Source organism: Python bivittatus, unplaced genomic scaffold (assembly GCF_059951505.1).
Source record: "Python bivittatus isolate LINGU-HERP-01145 unplaced genomic scaffold, Pbiv_v1 ctg000680_np1212, whole genome shotgun sequence".
NCBI lineage: Eukaryota > Metazoa > Chordata > Lepidosauria > Squamata > Pythonidae > Python > Python bivittatus.
Window position 1 is genome coordinate 7,788,511 of NW_028277095.1, and position 26,340 is coordinate 7,814,850.

Genomic DNA, 26,340 nt, shown 5'->3' on the forward strand with positions numbered 1-26,340 from the left:
GGGCAATAGGTAATACATTTATATGCCCTTCCCCGATACTTTTAGCTTGTCAAATTTAGGGCAACCTGCTGAAAAACAGAGACGATAGGATGTTGAAATGGCGCAATTTGCCTGAAAAGGAAGATTTTGACTCTGAAAAATGTTCCAAACCACAATGCACAGCATACGTCACTAAACGTGGCAGGGGGTGATGTGTTGGACAACCCCAGCCGATGCGAGATTTGCAGGCATCGATACGCTGCGCAAACCCGGGTCGCTCGCTGGGCTGCCAACCCACCAGCGCAGCTTATTATCCAATCTTTCTGCGGTTGTGTTTCAAACAGGCTCGGATGGCTTCAAACCATGGTTTCTGCTCCGTGTACAATGCAGAGCCAGCCAATCTGAGACCATTCAATAAACTGTGGTTAGCAATCAGACTCGGCCGTCGCGCCCAACTTCAGAGAAGCAGGTTCTCAGCCGCGCAGGCTAAAGACCCAGATTAAAATAGCGCCAGATGGCCGCATTCAGATGTTCCTCTGCTCGGAAACAAAACGGGAGGGAGAGAAGGCGCTGCTGCGCGACCTCTGCAATGTAGAGCAGGGTTCCGCCACCGCGGCAACTTTAAGATGGGTGGACTTCAACTCCCAGAATTCCCCAGCCAGCAGGGCTGGCTGGGGAATTCTGGGAGTTGAAGTCCACCCATCTTAAAGTTGCCGCGGTGGCGGAACCCTGATGTAGAGCCGAGGCGCGCAACGGCCAGCGACGCCCGATGTCTGCCAGCAGGGGGCAGGGGACGTGCGGCCACCCAGCCGGGGGCGTCAGAAGGGGCGGGGCTTGGCGTGCGGGGCTTAAGAACATAGACTTAAAAAAGAAGAGTCGGGCGGCGGAGTTCTCGGGGCGGTGGGTGGCGTCGCTCGCCTGCCATGCAGAAACGACGGAGCGACCTTCTCTAGCATGGGCGCTGCGGGGCCGCCCAACAGCTTGCGCTTGAGCACGCGGGTGGTTTTCCAGCTCGCCCGCACATGCAAGAGGGCTGCGCGTGCGGGGCTGTGCGGGATGCGCCCCGAGAGAGGCCCGGCAGGCTGGCCTTTGCTGCAGCTTGGAAGGTATTTTGCATGGGGGAAAACTGGCTGGACCCCGAACCGACCCCAGCCCCGCCTCGACTGTTGCAGCGGGGACGGCACGGCAGTGGCCCGAAATGAATCAATGCTCGTGACCTTCGCGGGGCTCTTTGCGAGCATTGGGAAGAGAAGGACTGAACGGGAGCTTCAAAACGCAGTCGCGGCTTTGCATGGCTGGGGAATTCTGGGAGTTGAAGTCCACTTGTCTTAAAGCTGCCAAGTTTGACAGACACTGCTCATGCTGTGGCGTGGCTCGATTTAAATGCACAAGCGGCGGCTGGATCGACGGCTTGACCCGGGGAAAGCCAGCCCCTTCACTCGGCAAGCCCACCCGGGGCGGAAAGCCTTGCACGCCGCCCTCGCCCCCCGCCCGAATCATCCCGAGGGGCGCTGCGCTGCGCCCTCCCTCGCTCCCTCGCTGCGCTGCAGAGCCTGCGAACCGCGGGCCCCGCCCCCGGGTCATCTGCCCCGGGATTGGCTCGTCCCCCTAAGTCCCGCCCCGATTCCCGGGCCCGGCGCTCCAGTTGGGCGGCGCTGCTGCTGCTGCTGCTGCTGCTGCTGCCGCCGCCGCGCCGCGTCGTGCAGAGCCGAGTCGGAGGCGCGCGCGGGCGGCCGGGCGGGCGGAGCGGCGGCCCAGGATGAGCGAGCTCAGGCAGCGGCTGCCCCGGGAGGCTGACGGGCAGCAGGACGCCGAGGGGAAGGTGAGCGCGTCGGCCGCCGCAGGCGCTTGCAGAGGCCGGGGGGTGCGTGTCCGGAGAGTCGGCCGGCCGGCCGGCCGGCCGGCCAGCAAGCGAGCAAGCAAGCAAGCGGCGGCGGCGGCGGCGGCGGCGGCGGCGTCTGCAGGGCGATGCGTGGTTCGCGGGAGGACGAGAAGGGAGAATTCCCCGGGATTGCCGGGGGCGGGGCGGGGCGGGGCCTCCCCCTCCCCGCGTTTACGGCCTCCCGGGGCTCCTGCAAGGCGAGGCGGCGCAGCCTGTCAGCTGCCGCTGAGCCGGAAGAGCGGAGGGTCGCGGGCAGAGCTGCGCGCCCGCTTGCGCGGCGCCGGCTCTTAAAGCAGCAGCGCTTCGCGTCCTGCCCCTGCCCCGGCCCGCGTCCCCTCCGCGCAGAGGGGCCGCGCCGTCGCCTGGGGTTTTCCGGGTGAGCCGGACGGCGGTGCCTTCCTCCCGCAGCCGCGGGGAACGACGCGGGGCTCCGCGCACGTGCGAACCCGACCGCCGCGGCCGGGCGCGAGATGCTTGGCGGCCCCGGGCGCCCGGGGGAGCAGAGCGGGGCTGCTCCCCGTCCGGCGCGAGCTCGGACCTCGCCCGTCGAGGGGCCGGCTTGGAGTTTTCGCTCAGCCCAGCTTGGGGCGTCGCAGTTTCGGTTCCCGACCTGTCCTGCCAATAAAAGCGAATATGCGTAGCTCCGGGCTGACCCGTGGAGTCGTGGCGTTCTCTGAGCTGGGTGGTTTTCTTGCAAAGGTTGCAAGATGCTAGGTCGCATCTTAGCCGGTAATGAGACGTTTGCAAGGAAACCGCCCAGCTCAGAGAACCCCACGACTCCCCTGATCTGTCCTGGTTTTAGCACAAGCAGGAAGGCCAACTGTCCTCAGAATTCCCTCCCAATTCCTAGCTGAGAATGCTCTACTGCAGTGTTCCTCAACCTTGACAGCTGGAAGATGTGTGGAGTTCAGCTCCCAGAATTCCCTAGCCAGGGGAATTCTGGGAGTTGAAGTCCACACATCTTTGACCTGCCAAGGTTGAGAAACACTGGGCTGGAATATAAAAGGATGCATGGCTTGACAGAAGCGAAGAAGTGGGGCTTGAGAAGCCCAGAATGGAGAGAAGAAACCCCTTTGTTTCACAACGTTGAATCAGAGGCTGTGTCCAGACCATGTCCCCCCAGTTAGCTTAACATGGCTTACTTAAATGCTCAGATTTTGCATGAGCACCAGACCACAAATTAACTCCCTGCCCTGGGTTCGCAGAACTCGCTGGCTAAAAGGTGGTTAGCTAGTTTGTGGTTCTTCACGTTGTGTGAAGGCAGTCCAGCAATGAAGTTTGGTGCTGCAAGATTAGGCACGGGGTGGCCATTTGAATGCATTGGGAGCAGGCTGCGTTAAAGCCACAAATGGAGAGTTACTGATGGTGGTTCATGGAGGTGGCTGTGGTTACCTTTAGTACTCAGGACCCAGAAAGCTGGGAAGCAAAGATTAGGGGAACATGGTGTGTGTAGTCCTCCCAAGAACATCTGGCTGGCAGTTCAAAGTAGAAAGTACAGCCAAGAACATTTTGGCCTGGTCCAATACTTGAATTTGTCATATGCTGGATCTTTGGCATTTTTGTCCGGGGCAGGCAATCTGGAATCCACTGGATTTTTCAGTTCCATTTCCCACAATCCCTTGCTTTTGCTGAGCTGCCTAGATCTGGTGAGAGTTGACATCTGAAACATCTGGAGTGCTGGGGTGTCCGCAGGAAGGGGGTCAGGAAGTCAGATGGTGGCTACGACCATGTGCTCCAAGTGACCTACATAAAAAAGAACAGGGCTCCCATTTTATGGTTCTGCCCGCCGTGTTGATTTTTAATCTCCTGTACAGTACATTACGTTTTCTATTCTGGTCTTGTCTTCTGAAAGGTCTATGTGGTGTAATTTTCACGTCAAACGTCACAGCTGGCTCTCTTAGATGCTGTAGATCAGTGTTGTCCAAACTTGGCCACTTTAAGATGGCTGGCTGGGGAATTCTGGGAGTTGAAGTCCACTCATCTTAAAGTGGCCAAGTTAGGACAACACAGTGCTGGTCACTGCGTGAGCAACCCATTTCTGTCTGCTGTCGAAGCAGATAGGAGCGTATCTGGGCAGTTGTGTCTGTGCATTGGGGGTGGCTGAATCTGAAATCTGCACTGCCCCTCCATGGCTCACCACATCATGGAGCTTGCAGAGAGCTTGGGAAGCAGGGCAGATCAGCTATCGGTTCTTGTTATGGAGGAAATGCTATGAAAGTAGGTTTCAGCGCTGCATTCGCAGCCTAAACAATGGATCTGGCTGCAAAGTGGGGTGGTTCCCTACTTTCAAGGGTCTAGAGAGGTGAGGGTCAGCAGTGCTGCTTTTCAGTAGTAGCATCGGCCTTCTGGAACAGCCTCCTGGTTAGACATGAGACAGCCACCCTTCGATTGTCTTCCAGAAGCAGCTGAAAATGGAGCTGTTCCAAAGGACAAATGGGACATGTTGCTGTCGTGTCGTATATTGGCTGTTGCTGAGCTTTTGCACCATGTTGGATGTTTATGATGCTTATATGTTTTAGTTTTGTATTAATTTTGATGTCATTGGTTGTGGATTTGTGAACCCCCAAGTGGCCTTCAGGACTGTGTCCAGATAGAAATTGTACAATGAATGAATTAATGAATGGCTTTTCATTGTTGAAGGTCCTCATCAGTGGTCACTTCACCCCAGATTTGGGATGTCCCCTTCTGATGGGTATCCTTTTGAACAAGGTAGAGTAACTTTGGGCACAGGTTGGTTTGCATTGAGGAGGTGGGGCCACAAAATGTCATACTGACTGGGCCCTCTTGGTGCAGGTGGTTTGTTTCCCCATGGGTGAACTGCAGAGAGAAAATCCTTGCATATAGAAATTAAGTCAGAGGAAGCCTTCCAGCTGAGTGGTACAGGCCAAGAAATTGTCTACTGCAGTGTTCCTCAACCGTGGCAACTTGAAGATGTGTGGACTTCAACTCCCAGAATTCTGGGAGTTGAAGTCCACACATCTTCAGGCTGCCAAGGTTGAGAAACACTGGTCTACTGCTTGATTGTAAGGCTTTTACCTAGCCTTCCTCAACCCACATGCCCTCCAGCCAAACTTCTCCAAGCACCATGGCCTTTGATGAAAATTCTGAGTGTTGATGTCCACCCATTTGGAAGATCCCTGTGTTGAGAAAGGCTGAACAAAGCTGGTCCTTTGTGGTGAGAGAGAACAACAGTATTTAATCCTCTTTCGCTGCTGATTGAAGCTTTGAAGTATATGAATACATAATTCCTAAACTGTGGTTCTGAGAAGCATCATTGCTAACAAAATGATTATTGCTTGGTCTTGGGTGCCTGTAGTTGGAAGTAAGTCAAGCTGAGTTCAGCGGGGTGTAAAACATTACATCATCTAGCAATTAATAGCAACTTTTTGGAAAGGAATGATTACAGACAGCTTTGGTGTTATGGCAGCTCATTTAAACGATGATTCAACATTTGCTGTGTGATATTTCTACAGTATTCTTTAGAACAGCCTCCTCCAACTTGTGACCCTCCAAATGCATTCAAGAGCCTAAGCTGGCTGGGGACTATGGGAATTGAAGTCTAGTCCATTCAGAGGTTTGGAAAGGCTGCTTTAAACAAGGAAGACGGAGGGAAAAGGCACAACTTACTCAGGTTTTAAATAGTAGAAATTGGGGAAGATGGTGGAGAAACATTAAGATGTGCAAATGCTGGTGGAGAAGTGGTGGATTCTATTGCAAGGAGTGAATGTTTATTAAAAGAAGTGAAATGGTGTGTATAAGGAGGCTGTTGTGATGCAATGGAATTATGAAGGCCAAGCTCAGGGAGATAAGCATGGGAAGATTGATGTCAGGCCTAGCCCAAGGAACTCCAAGAGACCATGCAAATTCAGTCCAGTTATGTTTATTAGCTACAGCCTCTATCAAGAATCTTCCCAGACTAAAACCCCAGTTCCCAAAGTCCTCCAGCCACAACAGTGTGAATTCCTCAGGGAGATGTCAATCTCATCCTTTTGTTCCTCTCATGCGGTTCTGGTGAGCTAAGAAAATGCTTATCTCCCTGAGCTTGGCCTTCATAATTCCATTCCATCACAGGTGTGGGGGACTGGATGGGGAGCAACAGGCTTCAGCTGAACCCTGGTAAGACGGTGGGTTGGAGGCCCCTCTGTATCCAAGGATTTACCATCTTTGGTTTTGGACAGGGTTGCACTGCCCCGGATGGACCCGGTGCATAATCTGGGGGTCCTCCAGGACTCACGACTCCTGCTCGAGGAACAGGTGGCAATCATGGCCAGGAGCGCCTTTGCCCACCTCCGTGTGGTATGCCAATTACGCCCCTTCCTGGATCAGGAGGCTTTCCAGTCAGTCACTCACGCCCTGGTCATCTCTCGGCTAGACTATTGCAATGCACTCTACATGGGGCTACCTTTGAAGAATATCTGGAAGCTACAGCTGGTCCAAAATGCAGCCATGTGGGCAATTTTGAGTGCCCCAAGAATGACGCATATAACACCTTTCCTGTGTGAGCTGCATTGGGTCCCAGTCTGCTTCTGGGTCCAATTCAAAGTGTTGGTTATCACCTTTAAAGCCCTACATGGCATGGGTCCAGGTTATCTGAGGAACCGTCTTACCCCCGTCACATCAACCCATCCCACCCGGTCAGGCAGAGAGACCATGTTGCAGATCCCGTCAGCAAGAGAATACTGGCTGGTGGGGCCCAGCAGGAGAGCCTTCTCTGCCATTGCCCCTGTCCTTTGGAACATTCTCCCCCCAGAGGGGCGGTGGGCCCCTACCCTACCAGCCTTCTGGAAAGAATTCAAGACTTGGCTCTGCCAGCTTGCGTGGGGGGAAAACAACCTTACCCAATCCTGGGGGTGGCTAGCGCCTCGATGACGCTCCGAGTGACTGTAATTATTCTTGGATCTATTTATTTTCTATTTATTATTGTAATTTTGTAATTTTAATTGATTTTAATTGTTTTGTAAACTGCCCAGAGTCATTCAACGAGACGGGCAGTGACAAATTTGATATATAAATAAATAAATAAAAAGTAAATAAGAGCATTCTCCTGCTTTGTTATTTGGAAGGAGAAAGATATACATGAGTTAAATCCATGGAAATGGGATACTTGTGAAGCATGTGTGGTCAGACAGAGAGAGTTCAAAAATGGGTGCTGAAGGAATGGGGATTAAATAGAAAAGTGAGTGGCCAGCACGAAGCATACTGAAGGGGTCATGATGATGGAAGATTGAATTGCAGGGCAAGTATGTGGAGGAAGAGTGAATGGGTTGAGAGGAAGGGAAATTGAGAAGGTTGTGGTTGGAGGGAGATGATGAGGTCCTCAGGAGGAGAAAGATTAGTAGGTTAAGGACTACGGGACAGTGTATGTAGCAGTGCATGGACAAGGTGAAAGTGATGATGGTTTGGAAGGACAGAAGCCTCTGGAGACATACACTAAATCAATATTTCTCAATTTTGGGAACTTGAAGGTGTGTGGACGTCAACTCCCAGAATTCCCCAGCCAGCTGTGCTGGCTGGGGGATTCTGGGAGTTGACGTCCACACATCTTCAAGTTCCCAAGGTTGAGAAACACTGCACTAAATGATGTGTAAGCCAGATTTAGTCAGATTTCCTTTTGTTTTCTCTTATCCCCCACCTTTGTTTTGTCACAACTTCTCATTTTCAGTGCTTTGCCTAACATTGCTTACCCTGAAAGACACAAGTATGATGGCTCTGTGTGTGTGTGTGTGTGTGTGTGTGTGTTTGTATGAAAATGTAGATCAATTGGTGATGAAAAGACTATTTTGTGTAAGTTCTTTATTGGGAGCTGAAAACCTTTGGCAAAATGCATCTTTACACTCTGTAGTATAGGTTGGTCCAAGTTAGTAAAGTTTCTTTTTAAAAAATTCTACAGTTTTCTGTAGTCGATTTCATTTCAAGGAAATTGCTTGCAATTAAGTCTATGCGATAGGCATGTGTTTCTGTTTTCCTGTTAGAAAAAACTGACTTTTACAGAGCACCACTTCCTCCTGAATAACTCAGAATGAAAGAAGGTTGTGTGCTGAACAAAACGTTGCGTATGCTAAAGTACTGTACATTAGTTATTTGATCTTCAGAGGTCCCTTTCTGGATTATTCCAGGGAAAATCTATGGACCTGCCTCATGACAAGGTTTGAGCAGGTTCTGGAGTATCTTCTAAGGCCAGGTCCTGCTGTCAAGACTTATGGTGCATCACTGATGTTGTGGTTGAACTGGCTGATAGTGTGTCTAGAATGCAGCTGGCACCCTTTAGGAACTGCATGTGGAAAGGAACAGCTAGTCATGGTAGATAATCTATCTTCTAGGTTGCCTGTATGACTTCTCTGATTGAAGGACTGTTTTCCTTCAATCTATGCGGTATTGCAGAATAAATATGTGGTTTCACTCTCTGGTTCTCTTAAATGGACTTATATCTTCAGGTTGACAACTTTGTGAACAATCTCCCAAATAGAGTCAAAATTCCTGAACCTAAAATGAAATGTGGTTCTTTTGTAGATCAATCAACACTAATATTTTACCCCAGTTCTGTGATACATGCTTTATGTGGATAGCACGTGGCATCTATGCAAGTTCTTATCAGTGTTCTGCTTCACTTACTATTGAGAAGGATTAAGTGCTGCACACTTAATCTACATGCTACCATGTTGAGAGTTCCAGGATATAATGTAAATATTATGTTTGCATTGCTGGGACTGATTTTAAAACAATTCAATCTTTTTGCAAGATTCCCTCATCTTCCCAATTGACTTCAGGTGTGAGGGAACCTGTTTATGGGCAAGAAATTCATGGTTACTTCTTATTACAGAGCAACTGTTAGTGGCAGTTTTTAAAAACTTTTATCCTTGCCTAGGTATATGCAGTTTCCAAACTTTAAAAAAGCATCTTGAAATGGCCAACAGCCAACATAAACATTGCATGAATCTGAATAAAATGCCGTGGTTTTCAGACTCTGCTTACATTTCCTATAGCTGCAGTTCTGTGAGTTAGTTTGTGGCACTGCTCGGGTTGTAAGGACATTGTGTAGGGCGCAATTGTCATTACCGTGTGCCTATCAAACACCACTGGCTTTTTGGACATTATTGCAACGGCTTTTATGTGCAACAAACCAAAATACTTCTGAGATTGAGGTCAGTTGTATAATGATGCAGTGACACATATGATGCAATTTGTGTCATGACTTCATTACAAAATGGCCTAAATGAGGTCATGGGCACAGTTTTTACTGCTGTGATGTTTTACCAAACCTTGGGGGATTATGGACCCCATCCCATCGCTGATTAATCCAATAAAAAGAGGTTTCTCTGTACTATGTTTAAAATGAGCTCAGGTATACATTCTCCTTGTTTTTTTTTTGTTATGTTGTTCTAGTCTTGAAGATGCTGTCTGCCCAGGATTCAACAGCCCTCTCATGCTCTAAAACAGACTTCACTCAGATTCTGTTATCATCATCTGCCTGGTGATCAACTAGATTTATTTATTAGCTAGATTTAAACAGAAATAAGGATAATGATAATGGCGTTAAATGCCAGTACAGATTGCTGTGTTTCTTGATTTGTGAAGGTACACAAAATGTTTGGGAGGAGACCCTGGCCATTCCAGTTCACTCCAGATGAATTGGAGCAAACATGGTTTTTAAAGTCAGCCTTCCTGCAGGAGAGGTGAAGCGCCTGATGCCTAGACAAGGGCAGATGTTGCCCCCAAAACGGAGGAAGAGAAGAATCCGAGGAACTGCAGCCCCTCAATCTGGCTCAATATTTGGGAAGACACTAGAGCAGATCACAAAGAGATTGATTTGTAAGCATGTTGAAAACAAATCCATATTGACTGAGATGCTTTCAGGATGCTTAGAAATCAATCTCTTTGTGATCTGTTCTAGTGTTTTCCCATTGTGTCAGGAATAGGTCTTGCAAGAATAATCTTATCTAATTTTTTATTAAGTAATCTGGTAAGCTAAGGGGATGCTATGCATATAATATGACTTCAGCAAAGCATTTGTTTAAATACTCCTTGACATTCTGATTAGAAAGGAGGAATTGGGAAGTTGGTAGATCTTTCGATGGATCCCTAGCTGGTTTGAAAACTATATCGAGAGAGATCCAGAGGGTGCCCCATACTCTTCCATAATTCTGTTCAGTGAAGGGCCTGCTTTTCAGATTTACAGGTGACACAAACTGAATGGATGGCTAACATTGAGGAGGACAGAAATACCCAGATCAAAATGATTTGGAATGGGCTGAAAACAGCAGAGTGAAACTTAACACAGTGAAAGGCAAAAACTTCAAGTAGGAAACAAAATTCAAACGTCTATATATAGGATGGGAGATACCTGGTTTGTTAAGGTATTTTAGAAAAAAGATTTTGGAATAATAGTTGATTATGAATGGAATAGGAGGCAGCTGCCAAAATGGGAAATAGAATTTTATGTAGTATCCATGAAAGGATAATTTTCATGTCACAGATTGTTTCACTAATCTGCTGTGACCAGACCTCATCTCAATTATTGTGTCCAGTGCAGGGCATCACACTTTAAGCACAATTCAGAGAAATTGGAAGAAGTTCATGGAAGATATTCGGTGACTAGAAGCTAAGCCATATGCAGAGAGACTGATGTAGCTAGCTGGGAATGCCTTAGAGAGGACTGAGGGTAGGTATAAGAGTTCTCTTGAAAGGGCATCAGAAGACTTGATTTCGTTCATTCCACAGTGCAGGAAACTAATAGGTGCAAGTCACAGGAAGACAAATTCCATTGAAATGCCAGAGGGGAAATCCCAACAGTAAGAGCACTTGGATGGCGGAACCATTGACCAGGATGGCCCCTGTCATTGCCTGAGATTGGGCAATCATATGTGGGAGATGCCTGAATTTGAATTTCTGCACTAGAAACTAGCAGGAGGTTGGACTCAAGCTTGAATTTGTTCAGAGAAGAGCAACCAAGATCTCAAACTAGGTCTTAACAATGGAGGTTGAAAAACCTGGCATGTTTAGCTTGGAGCAGACATGAGTGAGAGAGGATATGATGGCACCTTCCAATGCCTGAAAGGATGTCACACAATAGAAAGTCAAGCCCTCGTTCCAAAGGGCAGAACAAAGACTGTTATAGGAATTACCCAGAGAGGTTGTGGATTCCCCTTCACTGGAGATGTTCAGACAGGGGCTGGGCAGTCATATGGTGCCCATGCTTGAATTTGGATTCTTGCACTGAGTGGGGGTGGGAATGAATGGCCCTGAAGACCATCTGTTGTAATGTGATTTCTTAACTTGGTATCTTCCAAATATTGGGAACTGCCATGCTGACTGGGAATTCTGGAAGTCCAACACATCTGGAGAAATCCAGCTGGAGAAGGCTGCTAATCAACTTGGAACAAGCCATAGGCTTGCACTTTTATTTCTAAGTATGCCTGTGCAAGGTGATGAGTCATCCTGTGACTCCTTTGCACTTATCTGAGTTGTGGCACTTGCCCTGGACAGGAAGATTGGGAGAGGTGTTCTGGGCAACGGAGATTCCTACGTTATCCAGGAAGAGCAGCATTTCATAGCTTGGGTAATTGGAAATAAGTGTTGCATTTATTTGCCCAGCCTTGTAAAGCTAATCTTCTACCTCATTATTTTACCTGCATCCAGGTACCTAAATTAGTCATTTATGGAAGAACAGACATGTACAGACAGGCTCACCTACAATTAGATTTGGCTTCAGGTGATCGTTCAGCAAAAATGTTCCTGTAGGTGTCCTCTGAAGTCAAATCTGAACATAGGTGAGCCCTCTGTGCAAATCTGTTCTTCCTGGGTGTGCCTGTTCTCTGCTTCTGGCGCTTGTTTCCAAGGACCAGAGAGAAACAACAGGCGCACCTTTGGCAATTCTCCTAAAGCCTCTTCCGGCAAGAGCATCTGGGATTTCCTCAGATAATTTCCACACATTTCCAAGCTGCCTCATTCTCAAGACTTAAAAAGCTCAGTTTGCAGAGTATAGTCCTGTGGGTTTGATCCCAAGTTCCATTAATGCTTGGTGTGGTTATGAAGCACCCTGGGCTGCCTCAAGAGATAAGAGCATGTGCTTAAGTGGGCATGCTTTCTCTTTTCTTTCTGGAGTTTTGCTGAGTGTTATTGCTCTATTCCACTCCCCTGCGTCAAACTCGGGCTCAAGCAAGGACTGTTAATAATCTAGCTGTCCTGAATAGGGCTATTATTTATTTATTCATTCATTTATTTATTTAATAACTTTAATAAGAACTCAAGACATCTAGATTATGCACAGCATTTGGATGCAACCAACATTTTTATTTATAAAATACATGATACATGACTGCATCTCTGAGAGTCCTTCAGTCAAGATATCCTTGCCTAGTCTATTATTTTTCTGTCTCAGAGAAATAATAATAGAATAGGGAAGACTTGTGGCTTTGCTGTATGTCTGGACACCTGGTAGGGTTGATGTTCCAAGTAAGATCAGACAAGTTAAAACTTTGGAAATGGGACAGAATTCGTCTCTGGCTTGGAGCAGAACTTTTCCCAAACAGAGCTTCCCAGATTTGATGCCAAAACAAAGAGGGATAGGCAGTATTTTATTCCAATACTGTATTCCTATTTTTTGAATTCTGCAAGAAGGGGCATCTTATTAATCTCGTGGTACAGTTGGCATACGGTACCATAAGCCACGATACTGCCTGTTCAGCAGACCCTGCAAGGTCCCTGTCTCAAGAGGTTTGCAACCCTGAAATAGACCAAGATGGGAAAATCGCAGTTAGCAAGGAATAAATACGAGCAAGCATCCTGAGGCTTTATTTCTCTGCAACTTTATAATAGGACAGATTGAGCCTGCATTTCTTTGCAAGACTGTTAGAAAAAGCTTTGCTTGTTAAAAAACAGAGGGATGGTCATTTTCCTTGGATTTTCGTCTTTTTGCAGTGCAAAATATAACCTTGTTTTAGGGTTTTGCTCTTGACTTTTGCCGTTAGGATCGTGCAGTCTACTGGGTGCATTCTAAGGAATGTGTTTCCTTTTACGGGATTCTGCTTCAACTTCTTACCCTGTGTGTGTGTGTGTGGGTGTGCATGCGCACGCACATTTCTGCATGTGTTGTTAAAATAAACCCAGGAACTGAAGCTTTTTCCTTTCCATGAGCCACATATACCATGAGTTTTTGCATTCAACAAATGCCTGCTAGTCAGACAGGATGCAGCAAAAATGGAAGATTTTTCCTTCCTTGGCTTAGAAAATCATTAGAGAGAGGACGTTTGGAAATTGTCCCCGAGCGATTTTGTTAATGGATTCATTTGGGTGGCTTTCTCCTAATGGGCTGTTTGACGCTGGCGTTCTGCAAACATCATAGCCTCCTTGGAAAATTTCTTTCCAGCGTGTGAGTAGATGTTTGGATTACAGAAGGATTCATAGAAGGAAGCTCAGTCTTTGAACAACAGCACAAAACAACTTGACGGAGGAGGTGTCTCAGTCTGCTCGTCCTTGTTAAGCAATAATTCCATGTGATCTTGTAAGGCCTGAGGGTTTGTTGCTTATACTGCCCTCTGGCCTTTCTATTTAGCTGCTGAGCATGTTGATCTTTAGGAGGGAGAAGTACACCTGGAGCCCCACTAGGAGATCTTGGTAGCCTCCCTCAGCAGATGGAAATGGGCTGTCTGGAGAGGGCCAGATGGTGATGGAGAATTCCTGGATTTTGCCTTACAGTTGCCTCCCCAACCCACAGAGAGCATCAAAGCAACAATATCTTGTTATTGCTTTGAAAATGATCAGCTCTCATTCCATCCTGGAGAAGGACAGTGGAATTCCAGGATAAATTATGCCACATATCAGAAGAGCACCGGACTGGGGAAGCCCGGGCTACAACAGGAGACATCCTGGCTCCACAGATATTGCCCTTTGTTTGAGTTCTCTGCAGTTGCATGACTGATGAATAATAGCTGAGGAATGCGAATTGAGGTCACTTTAGTATTTTGAACCTGAAATCGATGAGAGGGAAATGGATCATCCTTGGAGCAAGGCCATGGGCCCTGATAAAACGTCTGATAATGTCCTGTGATTGCTGGGAACGGTGCAGGATGACATTTTTGAGGTGGCTGCATCCTGGTGTGTTTTGCTGTCCAGAATGAACATTTCCAACGTGTCCACATTTGGGTAACTCTTGTCAAAGGTCTCTATAAGATTGGGTTGATGCAAACGTGTCTCTGATAAGATAAATACACTCCTTGTCTCTTTGGTTCGCACCCTCTGCCTGAAAGCAACCCTTATTCTGTCTCAGTCTATCTATTTTTAGGATTTTTCTGGAGACAAGTGTTCATCTTTAAGATGACACATGTTAAAAATATACAACTGGTGAGCAACTTTATGGCATCTGGATAATTTAGAAACAGCTTATAGCTTGAAAAGTAATAAGTGAGTTGGTGAATTTATTGGAATGGACTTGTCAGAGGGAAACTTATGGGGCTTTTGATAAGGTTACTTTGATCTGAATGGCTCATAATGCAGAATAATATATTAAAGATGAGCTTTTTTTCCTAACAACATATAGTAGCTTAAATGGCAAGCTTGAAAAGCAACAGGAAGCATTTATTAATCAAACGAGCTAAGCTTAGTGTGTGTGCTAGTTGTTTAAAGGATTAATCAGCTGTACACTCCATATCCATCAGTGGGAAGTGTCACCACCAATTCTTTTGCACTATGTCTAGGCTGTACAAGGAGTCCTTGCTTAATGTCCATTCATTCAGCGACTGTTTAAAGTTACGACAGTGTTGAACTGTGAGGGAATGCAGTTGAGATCCAGTTCTCAGGAAGGAGGGAGCACATTCCAGGAGGGAAAGCGGGGAGACAAGAGGCAACACAGTCCGGAGCAGGGAAGAGGAAGAGACTTAAGATAGCCACTCCCTAGATTCTCCCAGAGTATATCTATTAGGTTAGCACAGTACAGATTTAGTCTGGCAAGATTCTGCCTATATGGTGCAAGCAGTAAAGAACTGAACTTGGCTGGATTGTTTCCCTGTTGTTCTTGGGCTGGCCCTGACATGAACAAAGGGACTTATGACCCGTCTTCGAAGTTCTGGCCATTGCAGCGCCCCCACGGTCACGTGAACAAAATTCGGGCCCACTCGCATTTACGACCACCTTCTGGCCTCTCGCCTACCCACTGCCATCAGCCACGTCTGCCTGCTGCTGCCACGCCTGCCATGGGCCACTACTGTACTGGCCAAGGCCTTCTTTCACGCCACTTTCTTTCACACCGGGGCTTCTCTCATGCTCTGGCACGAAAGAAGGTCCCAGCCAGTACAGCAGTGGCACATGGTGTGGCAGTGAGCAGGGTTGGGTGGCCCAAAGGGCAGAGATGGGGGGTAGATAGGCAGGTGGGGGGAATTGAAGAGGAGGCAGAGGAGGCAGTCCCTTACTTGTCAAGGCTTGGGGCTGGGAGGAACCAAGCTGGGAATGGCTTGGATTGGGGTGGGTCCTCACCTAACAACCAGTGGAATTTGGTTAACAATGGCAACAGGGACTGCCGGGGTAGCCGTCGTTAAGCAATGCAGTCATGTGACATCACACTTCACAAGTGCATCGCTTAGCAACGGAAATTCCAGTCCCCATTGCGGTGGTTAACTGAGGACTCCCAGTACTAGATGTTAATTTTCTACAGCCACAGCAATTACAGTACTGCCCCCGCAAACTGTTCAGCTCCAGATTCCAGATTTCATGAAGCCTGCTGGAGTTTGGAGAGTCCGGCTCCTGGCCTGTATGGCCGCAGCCATAATTTCTTCATCAAGATGTGGTCTTTGGGGTGAGGCTTTTATTCCTTCCTGTTTGGCATTGCCCGCGTTCGCTGTCTGCAAGTTGGGCGAGCAGGCAGGGCTCCCTAATACGTGGACACACAATTACTAATATCCACAGGATTCATCCCTGCTGGAGGACGTGGTTTTGGGTGTCAAACGTGGAATTTATTCTTTTTACTTTTTTTAATGAACTAAATACAGAAATGAAGAAAAAGAATACACACAGTTATAAAAAGAAAACAGAACACCCCTCCCCCACAAACCAACATATATTTGATTGATTACGTGCCATCAAGTTGTTGTCAACTCTTATCGACCACATGGATAGATTTTCTCTGTGATGATCTGTCCATAACCTAGTCTTTCAGCTCTTCCTCGTTGCCACTGTAACTAGGTCCACCCACCCTGCTGCTGGTCCTCCTCTTCTTCTCTTTCCTTGCACCTTTCCCAGCATTATAGACTTCCCAGTGGAGCTAGGTATTCTGATTGATTGATTGGCTGATTATATGCCTTCAAGTTGGTGGTGATTCTTAGAGGTCACATAGCTAGACCTTCTCCAGGATGATCTATAGACCCTTCAGGTCTTGCTATAACTGAGTCCCTCCCCCTTGCAGCTAGCCATCTTTTTCTCCCTCCTTCCATCCTTCCCAGCGTCAGAGCCTTCTCCAGGGAGCTGGTCTTTGCGCAATGTGTCCAGAGTAGGATAATCTGACCCTGGTCATTTGTGCCTGGAGTGAGAACTCTGGGTTGATGTGTTTGATGATCCATTGGCTTGTCTTCTTGGCTGTCCATGGTATTCTCAGAAATCTTCACTAACAAACATATATTTACAGACATAGATATATCACATCTATATCAGTGGCCTCCAATCTGGACATTTTCATGGTCAAAGCCTATTCTTCACCTTGATCCTTTTTTATTTCCAGCAAGTTGCTGATGAAAGCACTGTGCCTAAATGTAATTTTAATCCATTTTTTAAAATCCTACCTTGCTTAGATTGTCATGACTGCTGGTATTGGTAAGCCTGATTTAGCCTACTAGGGTGCTTTTTTGGGGGGGGGGGGGAGAGTATAGGAAGTTATCCTACTTCATGTTTGCCTGTTAACCCAGTTGTATAACAAGCGCCAGGAGCATCAGAAGCCTTGTGCATCATTGTACATGAGAGAGCAGGAAGCAGTTGCCATAGAAACATCGGGGTTGGACCATTGTGGAGCATCTCACTTGCCTTTCTTGTCAGCTGCACGAACCAATGATTTGCAGAAGAGATGGAAGGAGTGCCAGTTAGCTGGTCCTTTGGCTTCTGGATTGTTTATTTATTTATTTTCTTCCAACTCTGCCCTGTCCTATATTAAGCACATTCCTGTATAATTAACAGTGCTGTAAAAATAAATCCGTCCAGGAGATGCTCTAATCTTGCATCTCCCTTTGAGGCCAGCCCGATTGAGACATCATAAACCTGAGTAAAGAAAATAAGCTGTGCAGACAAAGCTATGCTTGGCATTTCTGGCTGCACAAAGTTCTGCCCAAACCCGTATTGTTATTTATTTGCTGTTTTTCTTTTCTATTATTTCTCTATATCATGCTTTAAGAAATATTTAAGGTTGACCTCTGATTGCAAATGAATTAAAAATGCAAATGAATAGCACGTGCAATATTTATGATTGTGTTTATACTGGTAAACAAGCAAAACAAAAATTGTATTTATAATGTGGCCCCCATCAGGGCCAACTGCAATCAGAAGTGAGAAATAATAATTAAACCATAATTAAAATGACACAAAAGCAATAAAATCTGTGTACGTTGTGATATATTTGCAGTCGTGGTAAAAAATAGGATAGAACTGAATAACTCTGTGCTTTGCAGATTCACTTTTGCCAGCCCACTTCCCAGATGGAAATGTTCCGTTTGGCCTTGTGAACAATTTGCCTCCGACCTATTTTTTCTTCTTATTTTTGTTCTTATTTATCCCACTCTTTTGTAAAATTCCCAGGGGGCTAGTAAGTCTATGAACAGACGGGCTTTTAACTGTTCCATTTTCGCTGTCATCCTAACTACTTTGCATTGTCTCAGGCTGCAGAATTAAGGCCAAGTGAACCAAAAAAATGGATGGACATGAGAGGAATCTGGTCTGCTCTGGGAACTTACTGTCATAGCTGTGCTCATTAGTGGCAGCAAGCATTCATACATTGCGCTAAGCCACCATTGGTTTAACCATGGCTTATTAAATAAGGCATTGTTGGCTGATTTGCAGAGTCATAAAACTGTAAACCCGGGTTCATAAACCGCAGTGGCTGGGTTCAGGCACCACACGGTCAATACCAAGCCAACCATCTTGCAGGTTACCATGCTGTGTAAATCTGGGCCCAGGGCACTAATAAATGATTCAGTAATTGCGAGAGTTGGGGCCCCAGTTGAACGGATCAGTTACATCTTCCTTCTGGCCCAGGTAATTTGATTTTCTTTACCTGCCCAGAACTGCAGGTAGGCATGTCCTGCGCTTAATGGCGTATGGGATTTTGATTTTATTGTAATTTCTTTTATTGTTGTGAGCTCCCCAGAGTCATTGAGAGTTGGGCGGCATATAAATTTAATAAATTATTATTATTATGGTTGGTTGCAGTCAGCCAGATGTTTAGACTGGATCTGGCATTTTTGTCTACCTATCGAGTCCTCGCCAAGGACCTGGGATAGGCAGATGTTGTTGTCTGATGGTGTTAAAGGAATCATTGCAGGATATAAGCTGTTCCAAGTAAAGCTGCCCTTTGCAATTGATGGTGATTTTGTCAATGCCAGTGGTGTTCAAGTGGTGCTCCAGATGTTTTGGGTGGTGGTTATTGTTATTATTGAGGCCTTTATTACTCATCCTAGATTATGTGCCTTAGAATCACAGGGTTGGAAGGGACCTTGGAAGTCTTCTAATACAACCCTCTGCCCAAGACAGGAGTCCTTTTTCTCAAAGTAAAAAAGTGATTCAAACAAGTGGAATAAATAAATAAATAAATAAATAAATAAATAAATAAATAAATAAGTAACAGCCTTGACTTCTGAGTTGGCCATTGGACTGGTTGTTTCAGTTTTGGGCACACAGTTTTGGGTTAAAGGTAGGATCCAGGCCTGTGGAAATTGTGATGCTCAGAATTGGTGGTGTATTGCACGCACGTGTGGTTTCTCTCTCCCTTTGTAAAGTTGGTTAAATTAAAAAATCTCTCTCTCTCTCTCTCTCTCTCTCTTTAAATTAGGAAGACAATAGAAACTGCTAACAATGCGTCTGGGAACGTTGGCAGTGTTTGTCATAGTGAGATCTGATTTCTGTGTTTGCCTTTGTGAATTGGGAAAGTCCTGTCTTTCTCATCTGCTGATAGCAAGGAATGCTGCCATTTTAGTAAATAAAGAGAGTTGGGTATGGTGAATAATTTAATTATTTCAATCAATAGTCTTTCTCCATTTTAGCTATGAATTTCCTACTTGGCAACACACAAAGTGGGTGCATTTAAATAAGCAATTTCAAAATTGTAAAGGATTGACCAGCTGATGTTTTGTTAGTGATCCACTAACATTCCTACTGTTCTATCCATGGATAGGATTGTGCTGTGTTCTCCTATTCCTGTCTTCCATGAGAACCTTCTCTTCTTCTTTGATGCATCCTTTACCCATGAATGAAGGCCATCCTCGCAGCTGGGATTGGATTGGTCTCCCAAGCAGAGTTTGAAAGCAGACTTTGAGCAGGATTTACCAGCCTGGTTTCAAGAGTACTTGGTTAGCATTGACCATGGTTCATTTGGATGCAAGGAAAACACCGTCATGGGTAAAGCAACCCAAGAAGGCAGGGGTTTCACGGTTTGGAGGAAATGGCTAGGTCCCCACCTCACAGTCAGGCCTGGTTGGTTTATCCCTCATTTCCTTTAAATTCTGCCAGAGTTTCAAAAACTTCAAACACTTGATGTAGAATAAACTATGCCAAATGCACCTTTTTAATTCCATTCTTCCCCCCACAAATGCCTTAAAATCCTGCTCAGCTTTACACCTCCTTTCTTTCAGCTCACAATCCTGAAGCTGCCTCCCTCCCTCGTTTTCTTTACGTTTGTGACCAGCTTCGTTGGATGGGCAAACAGATGGGTTAGGGTTAGGGTTTATCTGCTTGATTTCGCCTTGTCACCTTGCGTTCTCTGTGGCCCTGGCAAGTTCTCGACAGAGCCTGTTTCAAAGGACGTGAAAGTGTTGCTGGTCAGTACATGTTATGACTCGGTCACCAAGCCACATTGAGAAGCTGTGGCTAAGCATCATGCGTGAATGTGTGTGTGGTCCAGCTTAACGTTGGTTCAGAGTTGGATTGAGGAGGCTCGGCTGCCCCCGTGGCAGGTGGCCTTGAGCTGTTTCTGCTGTCCATGCTGAGTCGCTGGAAATCCCTTACTTGTCTTACCTTGCAGGAGTCGGAGCCAGAGAACAAGCTCGATGGAGAAACTGCATCGGATAGCGAGAACAAGTCGGAGGCCGCCCAGTCCTCTTCGGTCGATGACACCCCGGAGGTCCTCAACAGAGCCCTCTCCCACCTGTCCTCAAGGTACTGCCATGTCAAAACCTTCTTGAGCATTTGGGGATTTTCTCTTGTGGACAGCCATGACATTGCTTTACCTGGTGGATCATCCTGCAGAGGAGGAGCTGGCACTAAAGTGGTGGTAGCACGATTGCCAAGAGTATCCCTCCCTTTTTCTTTTTATGTAAGTACCAGTTTGCCACACTGCGTTTCAAAAATTCTCCCAGTTGAGTCTTTTCGTGCTCCTTCACCACATGCGAAGGTCAGGATGGGGAACCTCTTTCCTGCAGGGCCTCATCCAGGCACAGACGGAAAACTGTCAACTCTATCAAAACTATCAACCCAGTGCAGAAGACATAATACGCTTGGTTTGGTTTATGACTTAACATGTGCTGCAAATGCAGCCAATTGTGATTTATTAAGCAAACCATGGTTTAGCATAATTTGCAAAGCCAGTTGGGGTTTACACCAAGGAAAAACAGGTATTTGGTGCCTTTAGATGATTTGAACTACAATGCCATATTCCCTAGTTGACATTCACTATATATGGGGTTCTCTAGTTGTTGTACCATCACTTGTAGGTTTGTTCCTCAATAATGTGTGCACCACATTCAAAGGCAGAGCTCCCAACCTGGTTCCGTTCCAGATGTGGGGACTTTGGGAATCTCAGCAGTGGCAGTTGAGTTACACATCAGGAGGAACCCCAGGTTGGGGAAGGCTGGAACTGGAGAGTAGAACAGGCCAAGCAAATATTGCTTCGACGTAGTCCAGCCGTGTCCAGCCTAATTTAGGAAAGGGGAGTCAGAATCTCTTGCCAGCGTACATCCAGTCAGCTACAGATCTCCCTCTGCCTTCCCTGGATTGGAAGCTTGGACTGCATGTCCTTCATTTATGAGGATATTTGTGTCCTCATAAATATTTATGAAGGCATAAAGATAATTTAAACATAGTTCAAATTGTATTTACAGCATGCTTGCTGGGTGCTTAGCTGTATCTGCTGGGCTCAGAAGCTCATATTCTCTGGTCCTTCCGTTCTCCAGCAGCATTTTCTGCGTGACTTTCTGCAGGCGGACCCTCAGGGGACCCTCGTGTTCTGGCAGGAGCTGCTGGTGCTAGAAATAGCCGTTGGTTCTTGCCTTTGCTAAAAGAGTAGCAAAACTTAGGGAGCTGGTTTCTGCCTTTAATGGAAAACGTTGTTCAAAATGCGTGCCTTTCACCACAGAGTTTCTTTTCTTCTCTGCAGATCCTCAGGGCAGTTCATGGAGCAGGTCTAAAAGTATTGGGGTGTTGGGCTTTATAAATCTGGTCCCGGGATCTTCCAAGGCAAGGAGAATCTATTCTGTGCCTTCCAGCCTTTTCCCAGAGTGGTTTATTGCTCTAGGAACAAGAGTGCCATGGTGACACTCATCAGAATCGCAATGGAACTTTCCCACCCTGGCATGGGCCCTTCTGGCTGGCAATCCTGGGAGCTGCAATTCTAACACATCTGGAAGGAGCTGGCTGGGTGGGGCTGCCTTTTGTGCTGCCGCACAATGGTGCAAACGTGTTCAAAGAATGCTCTCAGCCAAGCCTTGGCCAAAGAGAACCCCCACCACGATGCCCACCTCTGGTTGCATGAGGTGCCACCAAGACAGGTTGCTCTAGTCCTGGGAGAGGCTGTTTCTCCAGGTGTTGAACTACAGCTCACAGCGTCACTTGGAAACTAGCCAGGGGTGAGGGATGTTGACAGTGATTGTTCAACAGATCAAACTTGCTAACCCATTTCTTTGGCCTTAATTCTCTCTAGACCTGATTCAGGACCCAGAAGCCGGTATTGAAAGCATGGGAATTAGCTCAGTAGTGCAATCCCATTCCCCAGATTATTTCTGACATGGATGGGCTTGACCAATGCCTTTTAAAAATTGCTTTAATGTTCAGAAAGAAAGGGAGAGGTGAGAAAAGGCCGAAGGACAACCCTAGAAGAGGTGGGGGTAGGGGGCTACTGCTAACACACACTATTTTACCAGCCAGAGACCACCCAGAGGTGCATAAGGCAACTTTCTCTAGGATAGGCTGATCTGTTGAGGAATTTTGGACTAGACTTACAGCCAGTCCTGTCTGCAAAGAGGCTAAGCTGGAATATATCACTCAGAGATGCTGTGGGCACCCTCTTTGGATATTGCTTCAACTACATAACAGCACCTACCTGTTCAACCAGTCAGTGAATTCATACAGCACATGGTCTTTGGAGTTCTGGATTCAGGTGGTAGATTGTATTCTCCCCCCCCCCAAAATAATTGTTTTATTGCATTATAAGATGTGAGTAATGCCTTATAGAATCTAAATATTAGCTGGGTACAGCGGTATTTACACAAGATAAACCAGAAATTATTAACACTCTGATGATTTAGATAAGTCCAGCCTTTAAAGAACAGGAGAAAAAAGTTTATATCAATGTTAAATGGAATTTCTAAAATGTCAATAAACATAGGGCTACTTGAATTGTACAATTAAACCTAAGTTGTGAAATGCATTGAATGATTCTATAATAGAAAAAAGGCTTCTGTCTTTGAGCTTAATGCTTGATACTAAGATCTCTGCTGTATTGTTATTTATTATTGTTTATAAATGTTAAAGAAAAAAACAGAAAAAGAAAAGGAGGGACAGATTGTATTACTGTTGTGATGTAGAAATCAGTTCTCCAGAGTTCAAACTTGACTCTTCCTCTGTTGCAGATGGAAGAACTGGTGGGTAAGAGGCATTCTTACTCTGGCCATGATTGTCTTTTTCTTCATCATAATCTACCTGGGACCCATGGTGTTGATGGTGATTGTAAGTTCTTTTGTGTGTGTCTGAAAAAAAGTTGTCTCTTTGGGAGCTAGAGGGCCTGCTAAGCTTTGGAGAAGTCCCATCCTCCAGGTGGTGGATGGCTTGGATCTCAGTTTAGAAATTTAACCCAAACAGGGTTTTTTTTGGAGGGGGGGAGGAAGCTGCACCCATGTCAGAAAGAGCCAAGTGGGAGGAACCAAAAGGAATGTGCTACTTCATGAGTTCTTTTAAGCTTCTCCTTAATGTGGCTTGGAAACCAGGTCTATGTTCAAGACCCAGATGATGATATTGAAAGCATGGGAATAGGCTTTCAGTGACATAATCCAATTCCCCAGATTATTTATTTTTTTAAAAAATGTTTTATTATATTGTTATAAGACAATAGTAATACATTATATTATTTCAATACAGTGGTATTTATATAGTATTGACTAGAGATTATTAGCATTCCAGTGTTTAGATAACTTAGATCTTTAAAGATAGGAAGAGCAGGGTTTATAGAAATGTTAACTATGATTTGATATATCAGTGTTCATAAACGTAAGATTGTCCCCAGAATATTTGTAGCATCGATGGGATCGATCAATGCATTTTAAAAAATGGCTTTAACCTACAAAAGAGAAAGAGGGAGAGACAAGCAGCATGATGTAGTATCTACTCAGTTTCTTTGGATCAGCATGAACGAGGTCTTCTGCAAAGTTACCTGGGAATGAAATTCAGCTTGTAAAACACGTGGAGCTTTAGCAAAAGATGCTCACAACTGCAGTATTTTATTTTCAAAGCTAGAAATACCGTGTTTTTGCTTGATTATTTGCTGCAGACAGTAGCAACGCCTGGAAACCTGGTTTATTTATTCATGAATCATATTGGTATGCTGCCCAATTCCCAATGACTCTGGGTGGCTCACCCTTAAAACAAGGAGAATACAGTGCAAAGCAGTTTAAAAATAATATTGATAATATCAAAATAAATAAATGATGGCAAGAACGATAGACTGGACAAGAGTGAAGGCAAAGGTCTTTGCTCCCCAAAGGCCTGGGTGAAGGGCCAGGTCCTCAAGGGTCTCTGAAATGCCAACAGAACATTTGGATCTTGGGGGGACCTCATTCCAGAGGGCAGGTGCTACCACAGAGAAGATGTGGTTCTGAAGTCCTGGTAGATGACATTGTTGTCTCCTTTATTCAACAGCCTAGCGATGGAGGGTTCTTGGTCATAGTCTCCTGTTCCAGTAGAGGTGGTTATTCTTCCCATTCTTTCTTCATCTCCATCCTGAATTGAAAGCACAGTGGAGAGTGGCTGTTGCTTTTGGGGTGGCATAATGCATCATGCTGTAACAGGGCACCTTGGAGTTGTGAGGGTTTCTTTTTTTTTTAAATACAGTAATCTTATTAAAAATTATAATTGCAACAATAAGAACTGATGCAAACTAAAAAAAGAAAAGAAAAAAGAAAAAATAGAAGGTTCAGAAAAGAAAAAAATAGAAAAGAAAGAAAAAATAAGAATATAGTAAAGAAAAAGAAAAGAATTATATAAAGAAATTACTTCCCACCATCACAAGAAGTATAAACAATTTTAGTAACTTACCACCTCCTCTTAAAATACAACAAATGATCTCTTCTTCCCAGATCCCATCTCTTATCTATAAACAAATCCCTAAAGCCTCGTTGTTCAGCCCTGATCAGCAAAAGCCCATTAAGGGTTACCAGAGATAACAACGTTTCTATTTTAGCCTTCATCAAATAATCCAACTTCATATTCCTTCCTTTTACTTTTAACAATCTTGATCTTTAATCCCTTCAGATAATGTCCTAGACTTCTTCTCATTTTTTCTTTGTCCCTTCTCACAAAATTCTTCAAAACTTTAACAAGCTTCCTTTGTAAATCCAGTACTGTATAGGAAAATTATCCAGGTCACTGTTTTGGTTTGTTATTTGTATATCCTTTTTAATTATCAAGACATCAGCTGATTTCATTTTCATGTCCAATGTAGCATCTTTTTCCATATCGTTCATGTAGCCTGTCATTTGTTAAATCCACTTTCAGATCGGTCTCAGTCTTGTCCGCTAAAGCTTGTTCCTCTTCCATAACATCTTTTAAACACAGTCTCTCTATAGAGGCAGACATTCTTTGACTTTTGGGTCCATTGTTCAAAAATATCCTTCAATATGTCCAAAGTTAAAATATTTTGCTTCATTCTGTATTTCTAAGTCAAATTTAAATATTTGTCTCCTTTCATTATAATCTTTAGTTCCTTCTGGTTTCCTCTAGTGTCCAACCTTCAAAGTCCCATCCTATCATGTTTTTTTTTTTTAAGAATGCAAAACAAAAGCACTTTCCCACAGGAAGGAAAATCTTATTTCAAATCCATGTGGACCCTTAGTCCATTTGTAACTTTCCAAAATCAACATTCTAAACACCCTTTTGCTGTTTCTTCCCTGCCAAAATTTTTTTAAAGTCCTTAAACTTGTATTTAAAACGTATTTCATTAAGAATCAAAGGAAACTCACCTGGTGTTTTCAGACTTGTCGATCCAAAGGTTCCTAATAGCGGAAAAGCAGTTAACAAGCAATTTCCGAAAGTGATTAGAAAAGGTACGCAAGCCCAGTGTCCTTTCAAAGGTGCCGACTGTGGTTTGAGCAAGATGGCTATTCCCTTGTCTCCCAGAGCTCTAAACCCACCGGAGACCGCTTCTTGCGGTCTCCTTGCGAGGAGCAGCTGTCTGGAGCACTTGTGGGTGATCTCAAGTCCTCTCCTGGTCTGGAGAGGAATTATTGAAGAGCCGGTCTACTCACTGGCTCTTCATTCTGCCGTGGTTATCGGCTCCACTTTTAGTGGAGCTGTCTTCAGTTCGCCATTTTTTCTCTGGAAGTCTGGAGTTGTTAGGGTTTCAACTCCCACCATCCCCAGTTAAGAGAAGCTGGTCCTGTAATTGATCTGAGCCATATCTCTGTTACGACTGTGCTAACATCAGGCTGCTACCTCTGGCTAAAAGGTCCCTACCTACCTGCCTGCAGAAATTATTATTGCCGTGAAAATGCTTTCCAGTGCTTGGCCTGAGACAGTGTAAAAAGGAAGGCCATGTCTTGCAGGTGATGTGCGTCCAGATCAAATGCTTCCATGAGATCATCACCATCGGCTACAGTGTGTATCATTCTTATGAGCTGCCCTGGTTCAGGACACTTAGTTGGTAAGTGCAGGCAGTGTTATTTATTGGTTTGTATGGTCTGGAGAAGTTCAAGGGGAGTTTTGTTTCCATTTTCCTTGAGATCTCTGTAGAGCCTTTCCACACTTGGGCATCATCCTCTCCCTTCCTTGAACTAGAGCAGGATGGGGACAAAAGTTGCAAGTCATCTTCTGGG

At 45.4% G+C, this 26,340-nt stretch overlaps 1 protein-coding gene across 2 annotated transcripts in view; it reads left to right on the top strand.

Annotated features, from left to right (window-relative positions):
* Positions 1–842: 842 nt before the first annotated feature.
* CDS2 (CDP-diacylglycerol synthase 2) overlaps positions 843–26,340 on the top strand; it is a 46,586-nt gene continuing 21,088 nt past the window's right edge. The window contains exons 1-4 of one of the 2 annotated variants that reach the window (XM_007427105.3): positions 843–1,085; positions 20,067–20,200; positions 22,888–22,984; positions 26,071–26,168. In XM_007427105.3, the coding sequence (XP_007427167.1) occupies positions 1,002–1,085; positions 20,067–20,200; positions 22,888–22,984; positions 26,071–26,168 (413 nt within the window). In that variant the 5' untranslated portion in view covers positions 843–1,001. Of the gene's footprint in view, positions 1,086–1,629; positions 1,802–20,066; positions 20,201–22,887; positions 22,985–26,070; positions 26,169–26,340 lie in introns of those variants that run through there. The other variant, XM_088151885.1, reaches the window with a different exon arrangement.